General features: G+C 34.4%; 1 protein-coding gene across 3 annotated transcripts in view; it reads left to right on the top strand.

Moving 5' to 3' along the window:
• Positions 1-9,688, top strand: part of nbl1 (NBL1, DAN family BMP antagonist) — a 12,309-nt gene extending 2,621 nt beyond the window's left edge. For all 3 annotated transcript variants that reach the window (XM_056237951.1, XM_056237952.1, XM_056237950.1), the window contains one exon: positions 9,422-9,688. In XM_056237951.1, the coding sequence (XP_056093926.1) occupies positions 9,422-9,619 (198 nt within the window). In that variant the 3' untranslated portion in view covers positions 9,620-9,688. The remainder of the gene's footprint in view (positions 1-9,421) is intronic.
• The last annotated feature ends 1,380 nt before the right edge of the window (positions 9,689-11,068 follow it).

Raw genomic sequence — 11,068 nt, 5'->3', positions numbered from 1 at the left:
CACACACTCTTATGAGCCGAACTGGTGCACAACAGATCAGAGGACTGCGATAGTGAAAACTGCAGAAGTGCTGCGAGTAAATGATAACATTTGTGCCGCAGTAGTGAAAACGACAGATCTTATGTTTGGAGTAATAGTGAAAACGACAGATCTTATGTTTGTAGTAATAGTGAAAACGACAGATCTTATGTTTGGAGTAATAGTGAAAACGACAGATCTTATGTTTGTAGTAATAGTGAAAACGACAGATCTTATGTTTGTAGTAATAGTGAAAACGACAGATCTTATGTTTGTAGTAATAGTGAAAACGACAGATTTCATGTTTGTAGTAATAGTGAAAACGACAGATCTTATGTTTGTAGTAATAGTGAAAACGACAGATCTTATGTTTGTAGTAATAGTGAAAACGACAGATCTTATGTTTGTAGTAATAGTGAAAACGACAGATCTTATGTTTGTAGTAATAGTGAAAACGACAGATCTTATGTTTGTAGTAATAGTGAAAACGACAGATCTTATGTTTGTAGTAATAGTGAAAACGACAGATCTTATGTTTGTAGTGATAGTGAAAACGACAGATCTTATGTTTGTAGTAATAGTGAAAACGACAGATCTTATGTTTGTAGTAATAGTGAAAACGACAGATCTTATGTTTGTAGTAATAGTGAAAACGACAGATCTCATGTTTGTAGTAATAGTGAAAACGACAGATCTTATGTTTGTAGTAATAGTGAAAACGACAGATTTCATGTTTGTAGTAATAGTGAAAACGACAGATCTTATGTTTGTAGTAATAGTGAAAACGACAGATCTTATAATAGTGAAAACGACAGATCTTATGTTTGTAGTAATAGTGAAAACGACAGATCTTATGTTTGTAGTGATAGTGAAAACGACAGATCTTATGTTTGTAGTAATAGTGAAAACGACAGATCTTATGTTTGTAGTAATAGTGAAAACGACAGATCTTATGTTTGTAGTAATAGTGAAAACGACAGATCTCATGTTTGTAGTAATAGTGAAAACGACAGATCTTATGTTTGTAGTAATAGTGAAAACGACAGATTTCATGTTTGTAGTAATAGTGAAAACGACAGATCTTATGTTTGTAGTAATAGTGAAAACGACAGATCTTATGTTTGTAGTAATAGTGAAAACGACAGATCTTATGTTTGTAGTAATAGTGAAAACGACAGATCTTATGTTTGTAGTAATAGTGAAAACGACAGATCTTATGTTTTTAGTAATAGTGAAAACGACAGAGCTTATATTTGTAGTAATAGTGAAAACGACAGATCTTATGTTTGTAGTAATAGTGAAAACGACAGATCTTATGCTTGTAGTAATAGTGAAAACGACAGATCTTATGCTTGTAGTAATAGTGAAAACGACAGATCTTATGTTTGTAGTAATAGTGAAAACGACAGATCTTATGTTTGTGGTAATAGTGAAAACGACAGATTTCATGTTTGTGGTAATAGTGAAAACGACAGATTTCATGTTTGTAGTAATAGTGAAAACGACAGATCTCATATTTGTAGTAATAGTGAAAACGACAGATCTTATGTTTGTAGTAATAGTGAAAACGACAGATCTTATATTTGTAGTAATAGTGAAAACGACAGATCTTATGTTTGTAGTAATAGTGAAAACGACAGATCTTATGTTTGTAGTAATAGTGAAAACGACAGATCTTATGTTTGTAGTAATAGTGAAAACGACAGATCTTATGTTTGTAGTAATAGTGAAAACGACAGATCTTATATTTGTAGTAATAGTGAAAACGACAGATCTTATGTTTGTAGTAATAGTGGAAACGACAGATCTTATGTTTGTAGTAATAGTGAAAACGACAGATCTTATGTTTGTAGTAATAGTGAAAACGGCAGATCTTATGTTTGTAGTAATAGTGAAAACGACAGATCTTATGTTTGTAGTAATAGTGAAAACGACAGATCTTATGTTTGTAGTAATAGTGAAAACGACAGATTTCATGTTTGTAGTAATAGTGAAAACGACAGATCTTATATTTGTAGTAATAGTGAAAACGACAGATCTTATGTTTGTAGTAATAGTGAAAACGACAGATCTTATGTTTGTAGTAATAGTGAAAACGACAGATCTTATGTTTGTAGTAATAGTGAAAACGACAGATCTTATATTTGTAGTAATAGTGAAAACGACAGATCTTATATTTGTAGTAATAGTGAAAACGACAGATCTTATGTTTGTAGTAATAGTGAAAACGACAGATCTTATGTTTGTAGTAATAGTGAAAACGACAGATCTTATGTTTGTAGTAATAGTGAAAACGACAGATTTCATGTTTGTAGTAATAGTGAAAACGACAGATCTTATGTTTGTAGTAATAGTGAAAACGACAGATCTTATGTTTGTAGTAATAGTGAAAACGACAGATTTAATGTTTGTAGTAATAGTGAAAACGACAGATCTTATGTTTGTAGTAATAGTGAAAACAACAGATCTTATGTTTGTAGTAATAGTGAAAATGACAGATCTTATATTTGTAGTAATAGTGAAAACGACAGATCTTATGTTTGTAGATCTTATGTTTGTAGTAATAGTGAAAACGACAGATCTTATGTTTGTAGTAATAGTGAAAACGACAGATCTTATGTTTGTAGTAATAGTGAAAATGACAGATCTTATATTTGTAGTAATAGTGAAAACGACAGATCTTATGTTTGTAGTAATAGTGAAAACGACAGATCTTATGTTTGTAGTAATAGTGAAAACGACAGATCTTATGTTTGTAGTAATAGTGAAAACGACAGATCTTATATTTGTAGTAATAGTGAAAACGACAGATTTCATGTTTGTAGTAATAGTGAAAACGACAGATTTCATGTTTGTGGTAATAGTGAAAACGACAGATCTTATGTTTGTAGTAATAGTGAAAACGACAGATTTTATGTTTGTAGTAATAGTGAAAACGACAGATCTTATGTTTGTAGTAATAGTGAAAACGACAGATTTCATGTTTGTAGTAATAGTGAAAACGACAGATCTTATGTTTGTAGTAATAGTGAAAACGACAGATGTCATGTTTGTAGTAATAGTGAAAACGACAGATCTTATGTTTGTAGTAATAGTGAAAACGACAGATCTTATATTTGTAGTAATAGTGAAAAAGACAGATTTCATGTTTGTAGTAATAGTGAAAACGACAGATCTTATGTTTGTAGTAATAGTGAAAACGACAGATGTCATGTTTGTAGTAATAGTGAAAACGACAGATCTTATGTTTGTAGTAATAGTGAAAACGACAGATTTCATGTTTGTAGTAATAGTGAAAAGGACAGATCTTATGTTTGTAGTAATAGTGAAAACGACAGATCTTATATTTGTAGTAATAGTGAAAACGACAGATCTTATGTTTGTAGTAATAGTGAAAACGACAGATCTTATGTTTGTGGTAATAGTGAAAACGACAGATTTCATGTTTGTGGTAATAGTGAAAACGACAGATCTTATGTTTGTAGTAATAGTGAAAACGACAGATCTTATGTTTGTAGTAATAGTGAAAACGACAGATCTTATGTTTGTAGTAATAGTGAAAACGACAGATCTTATGTTTGTAGTAATAGTGAAAACGACAGATCTCATGTTTGTAGTAATAGTGAAAACGACAGATCTTATGTTTGTAGTAATAGTGAAAACGACAGATCTCATGTTTGTAGTAATAGTGAAAACGACAGATCTTATGTTTGCAGTAATAGTGAAAACGACAGATGTCATGTTTGTAGTAATAGTGAAAACGACAGATCTTATGTTTGTAGTAATAGTGAAAACGACAGATCTCATGTTTGTAGTAATAGTGAAAACGACAGATCTTATGTTTGTAGTAATAGTGAAAACGACAGATGTCATGTTTGTGGTAATAGTGAAAACAACAGATCTTATGTTTGTAGTAATAGTGAAAACGACAGATGTCATGTTTGTAGTAATAGTGAAAACGACAGATCTTATGTTTGTAGTAATAGTGAAAACGACAGATCTTATGTTTGTAGTAATAGTGAAAACGACAGATTTCATGTTTGTAGTAATAGTGAAAACGACAGATCTCATGTTTGTAGTAATAGTGAAAACGACAGATCTTATGTTTGTAGTAATAGTGAAAACGACAGATCTTATGTTTGTAGTAATAGTGAAAATGACAGATCTTATGTTTGTAGTAATAGTGAAAACGACAGATCTTATGTTTGTAGTAATAGTGAAAACGACAGATTTCATGTTTGTAGTAATAGTGAAAACGACAGATCTTATGTTTGTAGTAATAGTGAAAACGACAGATTTCATGTTTGTAGTAATAGTGAAAACGACAGATCTTATGTTTGTAGTAATAGTGAAAACGACAGATCTTATATTTGTAGTAATAGTGAAAACGACAGATCTTATGTTTGTAGTAATAGTGAAAACGACAGATCTTATATTTGTAGTAATAGTGAAAACGACAGATCTTATATTTGTAGTAATAGTGAAAACGACAGACCTTATGTTTGTAGTAATAGTGAAAACGACAGACCTTATGTTTGTAGTAATAGTGAAAACGACAGATCTTATGTTTGTAGTAATAGTGAAAACGACAGATTTCATGTTTGTGGTAATAGTGAAAACGACAGATCTTATATTTGTAGTAATAGTGAAAACGACAGATCTTATGTTTGTAGTAATAGTGAAAACGACAGATCTTATGTTTGTAGTAATAGTGAAAACGACAGATCTTATGTTTGTGGTAATAGTGAAAACGACAGATCTTATGTTTGTAGTAATAGTGAAAACGACAGATCTCATGTTTGTAGTAATAGTGAAAACGACAGATCTTATGTTTGTAGTAATAGTGAAAACGACAGATCTTATATTTGTAGTAATAGTGAAAACGACAGATCTTATGTTTGTAGTAATAGTGAAAACGACAGATCTTATATTTGTAGTAATAGTAAAAACGACAGATCTTATATTTGTAGTAATAGTGAAAACGACAGATCTTATGTTTGTAGTAATAGTAAAACGACAGATCTTATGTTTGTAGTAATAGTGAAAACGACAGATCTTATGTTTGTAGTAATAGTGAAAACGACAGATCTTATGTTTGTAGTAATAGATCTTATGTTTGTAGTAATAGTGAAAACGACAGATCTTATGTTTGTAGTAATAGATCTTATGTTTGTAGTAATAGTGAAAACGACAGATCTTATATTTGTAGTAACAGTGAAAACGACAGATCTTATGTTTGTAGTAATATATCTTATATTTGTAGTAATAGTAAAAACGACAGATCTTATATTTGTAGTAATAGTGAAAACGACAGATCTTATGTTTGTAGTAATAGTAAAACGACAGATCTTATGTTTGTAGTAATAGTGAAAACGACAGATCTTATGTTTGTAGTAATAGTGAAAACGACAGATCTTATGTTTGTAGTAATAGATCTTATGTTTGTAGTAATAGTGAAAACGACAGATCTTATGTTTGTAGTAATAGATCTTATGTTTGTAGTAATAGTGAAAACGACAGATCTTATGTTTGTAGTAATAGATCTTATATTTGTAGTAATAGTGAAAACGACAGATCTTATGTTTGTAGTAATAGTGAAAACGACAGATCTTATGTTTGTAGTAATAGTGAAAACGACAGATCTTATGTTTGTAGTAATAGTGAAAACGACAGATCTTATATTTGTAGTAATAGTGAAAACGACAGATCTTATGTTTGTAGTAATAGTGAAAACGACAGATCTTATGTTTGTAGTAATAGTGAAAACGACAGATCTTATGTTTGTAGTAATAGATCTTATATTTGTAGTAATAGTGAAAACGACAGATCTTATGTTTGTAGTAATAGTGAAAACGACAGATCTTATGTTTGTAGTAATAGTGAAAACGACAGATCTTATGTTTGTAGTAATAGTGAAAACGACAGATCTTATGTTTGTAGTAATAGTAAAACGACAGATCTTATGTTTGTAGTAATAGTGAAAACGACAGATCTTATGTTTGGAGTAATAGTGAAAACGACAGATCTTATGCTTGTAGTAATAGTGAAAACGACAGATCTTATATTTGTAGTAATAGTGAAAACGACAGATCTTATATTTGTAGTAATAGTGAAAACGACAGATCTTATGTTTGTAGTAATGGTGAAAACGACAGATTTCATGTTTGTAGTAATAGTGAAAACGACAGATCTTATGTTTGGAGTAATAGTGAAAACGACAGATCTTATGTTTGTAGTAATAGTGAAAACGACAGATCTTATGTTTGTAGTAATAGTAAAACGACAGATCTTATGTTTGTAGTAATAGTGAAAACGACAGATCTTATGTTTGGAGTAATAGTGAAAACGACAGATCTTATGCTTGTAGTAATAGTGAAAACGACAGATCTTATGTTTGTAGTAATAGTGAAAACGACAGATCTTATGTTTGTAGTAATAGTGAAAACGACAGATCTTATGTTTGTAGTAATAGTGAAAACGACAGATCTTATGTTTGTAGTAATAGTGAAAACGACAGATCTTATGTTTGTAGTAATAGTGAAAACGACAGATCTTATGTTTGTAGTAATATATCTTATATTTGTAGTAATAGTGAAAACGACAGGTTTTATATTTGTAGTAATAGTGAAAATGAAAAAAATCATATTGAAAATGGTAGCAATTGTAGAAATACTGAATCCAAATGGTCACTATTGCATTTCTGCATTTTTCCCTATTCCAGTACAAATATGATCATGTAGTTGCAATTTAGATTGAGTTATAATCCAATTTTCACTATTGCAAATTGTCCCAAATTTCATAAATATTGTGACTAACTGATCCTCTAGTGCACACCGCAGCAACACTACAGAAGTCCCGCAGCTCGTGTGGTGTGTGTGTGTGAACGCCGTTAGCTTCTCGTCCGCCGGAGTGATGAATGTGGCGTGTGGCGCACTGTAACACAAGAGCTGCGACTAAACCACAAATACCTATTTAACATCCGCGCAATGATGGATGGACTCGCGAGAGACTCTTTATGAGGCGTGTTGAAAGACAACAAACACACTCATCAGTCTTGCGCAGAGAACACGGCGTCTTTAACTGAGTGTGTTAAACACTATTACTACAAATATAAGATCTGTTTAACTGTGTGTGTGTGTGTGTGTCGGGTTTGTGTATTTACAGTATTTAGCAGTGGGCCTTAGTTCTGCCCTCTAGTGTTGGAGTTTATTTAGCTTTGCCTGGCAGACGACGGAATGTTTGACCACAGTGTGTGTGTGTATGTGTGTGTGTGTGTGTGTGTGTGTGTGTGTGTGTGTGTGTGTGTGTGTGTGTGTGTGTGTGTGTGTGTGTGTGATGTCAGCATATGAAAATAATGTCTTTGTTTGCCCTGGTTCTCACCCGTGGAGATCTGAGAATCGCTGTATTGACGTTAACTGAACGTTGTGATGCACAAAGAATGTTGGACTTGAAAAGCTTTTGCTATATTTACGTGCTAACATCATGTTCTGGTTCTCTGTTAGCGTTAGCCGCGGACTCAAAGGGGCCGCCCTCTGCTACTTATTATGTTCTTTTATACAATCTGGTTTTGATAGAGAGCAGTTCATGTTCGGTGAATAAAACAGACTGAGGCTCGTGTTGACAAAGACCTGCAGTAATGTGACAGAACCTGATCTGACCCTGAACGCTCACTTACAGTAGACTAGCGTTAGCCTGACGCTACACAGTGTGCTAACCAGAGCCACGCAGGGTCTCATTTATAGCCAAACACTGATGTAATGAATTAATTTCAGATTTCACTCTTTCTTTTTCCAGGAGAGTTTGTTGGTTGACAGTGAGTTTTACTGTTTGTTTCGAGCCGATAAAAATATAATCTAAGATCGTTTTGTTATGAAAACGTTATTTCTGAATGCTCTAAATATCCAGTTTTTTAAATGTTTTATGTGAACGTTCCATTGAACGTTCCAAACGTTATGGGAACGTTACTTTTAAACGTTTTGAAACAATAAGTAACATTTAAAAAAACGTTAGACGAACATCTAACTAAAAAACACATTCCATGAACGCTGTATAAATAATGTTTTTATGCTAATGTTTTGAGGACATTATTACACAGCAGATCACTTTGAACATACGTTCTAGTAGTGTTACTGGAAGAAAGAACGTTCCCCGTTAGCGTAGTGTATTTAAAGTCCCCCTGCGGTGAGAATCCAGCTTTTAATGTGTCTATGTGGTGTTTTTAATACGCTTTAAGACACACCATGTGTAAGTTCATAAGTCGACAGCATTGCTGAGTATTTTCTGCTTAAAACTGCAGTGAACCAAAGACAGTCTCAAAAACACGGTTTGAAATCGCTGGTGTTTCTGACGTCACAAACGACCTTGTAACCAATCAGATCAACGTGTGATCGTCAACCAGTGGATCTCTGAGCTGAGTGAGTGGAGGCGGGGCTCATTTGCATATTCATAGAACCCCGCATACTAAATGAGGCACGGGTGTCGAGTTACATTCAAGATATTTTAAGACATGAAGACTTTTTTTCAAGGAAAAAACTTTTAAATATGTCATTTTGGTGATCAAAGATGAGCTTTAAAGGATAAAATTATTGACAACAACATCATTCTTGAAGCAAAAAGCCTGTTTTTCTGTTGCAGACCCTCAAAAGTAGCCATGCGTTTTGACACTCTTATCTAGCCGTGTATTAACATAAAAAGACTCTTAACTGTGTGCAAGAGACGTGTTGGTCTCTTCATTTGCATTACATTTATTCATTTAGCAGAGGCTTTTATCCAAATGAGGAGCATCAGCACAAGCGTTGTGTCCAAGCAGAACCTGCCCGTCTCTCTCCTGAACCAACACTGAGTGCCTTAACCTGCAGTTCCTCCACTGGCCACTAGAGGCCGGCTGCAGAAGAGACTCAGTCCCATAGACCCGCATGTTAAAATGCCCAACTTTACAGCAGAAAAACACATGTTTACAGTCTGGAGCTAAAAGTGGTTTTGCTCTATATCGCTAATGTTGCCCTTCATGACGACTGTGAGGGGGGATGTTTTTATAACTCATACGTTTAAATTATATTAAGCCTTAAAGTTCTGCATAATTAAGGGCGTGGCCACTTGAGTGACAGGTGGATTGCCGCTGATGTCACTGCTGCCGTTTGTCTGCTAGCGTTAGCGTCACCTCAGCTAATCCGCCTCGCTGCATGTGTTCGTTTATCCGGGAGTGCCGCGCGGCCAAGATGGCGACGGCCGGCTCCGCCCACTCTGGGCTTCAGAAACACTACGGGTGACGTCACACACACTACGCTCATATTTATTTATAGTCTGTGATTGTGTCACAGTATGACCTCATGTCGCCTCAGATCTCCGACTCTCACCGATCAGGTCACGCTGACTGCATGTGTGTGTGTGTGTGTGTGTGCAGGTGACCCTGGACTGCGCCGACAGTGATGAGGCCCCGCGCGTGGATAAGCTAGTGGAGCGGATCCTGCACTGCAGCTGCCAGTCGTGCAGTAAAGACAGCGGCCAGGAGGGGGCGCTAGTGCAGATCTACCCGTCAGAGCTGTCAGACGACACACACACGCGCGCGCATTCAGACACACACACACCCGAGGGCGGGTGACGCCCGACTCTCGCTCTGTTCAAAGCACTTTTACACCTAGAGATCATGACACTAATCCAGACTTTAGCACAATCAGCTCTGTGAATACACACACACACACACACACACACTCCACTTTATATTACTGACGCATTTACACACCACCAGATCTATATATACACGTAATGTAGCCTACAGGAACACATGTGTGTCACTTATGTACAATTGTTTAATCACAATAAAATGTGAAATCACCTCATGTGTGAATGTTTCTTCTTAAACACCGCCGTTCAAAAGCTTCAGATCGGGGAGATGTTTAATGTTTTTAAAAGAAGTCTCTTCTGCTCACCAAGGCTGTGTTTATTTGATTAAAAATACAGTAAAAACAGTAATATTGTGAAATATTATGAAAATTTTAAATGACTCTTGTAACGTAATGAATCTTTTGTAACATTATAAATGTCGTTACTGTCACTTTTGATTCTGTTTAATTCATCCTTGATGAATAAAAGTATTGATTTATTTGATTTATTTCCCCCAAAAATAAAATAAGAATTCTTACTGACCCCAAACTGTTAACCGGTAGTGTTTAATGTTACAAAAGCTTCGATTTCAGATAAATGCTGTTCTTTTGAACTTTCTATTCATCAAAGAATCCTGAAATAAAAATGTAAATAACTGTTTTCAACACTGATAATAATCATAAATGTGTCTTGAGCATCAGATCCTCATATTAGAGTGATTTCTGAAGGATCATGTGACACTGAAGATTGGAGTAATGATGCTGAAAATACAGCTTTGATCACAGGAATAAATTAAACTTTACTATATATTCACATAGAAAACAGCTGATTTACACTGGAATAATATTGCACAATATCACTGTTGTTGTTTTTTTGTATTTTTAGTCAAATAAACGCAGGCTTGGTGAGCAGAAGAGACTTCTTTTAAAAACATTAAAAATCTCACCGATCCAGAACTTTAGACTGGTAGTGTACATCACAGCAGCGTAATGTTATGCATTCGCAAAAAAAGCATATATGGTTTGTTTTATTTATGAACCGTTTTTCACAACAGATGTCAACAAATCCTCCTTTAAAGCCCCAGTGAGCGAGTCAAATGTCGCACAGTAAGTGGTTTATGAGTAATAATTGATGTGTGTCCTGCATTGATGCAGTTACAGTGATTTTCAGATGAAAAGGCCAGTGTTTGCCATGGTAACCGCTTTCTGACACACATTTACAAGGAAATTACAGGAAGAACAAGAGCTTGTGTGTGTTATAAAGCCAAGAAACACACACACACACACACACACACACACACACACACAATAGATGGTGACGACTTTCCTCTGACTTTTGTTGTGTTTTTTTTTTTTTTTTTTTTAAATCATCCTCACACAAGCATTTCAGCATTTCTACATTATTATTATATTTTGACGCCATGGCTTCAGTTGGCCAGCAGGTGACG

The sequence above is a fragment of the Rhinichthys klamathensis genome, unplaced genomic scaffold, assembly GCF_029890125.1.
Source record: "Rhinichthys klamathensis goyatoka isolate OS25496 unplaced genomic scaffold, OSU_Roscu_1.1 h1tg000504l_1, whole genome shotgun sequence".
Lineage (NCBI taxonomy): Eukaryota > Metazoa > Chordata > Actinopteri > Cypriniformes > Leuciscidae > Rhinichthys > Rhinichthys klamathensis.
The sequence above is the reverse complement of the archived record's forward strand: the minus strand, read 5'-3'. Positions and strand labels throughout refer to the sequence as shown.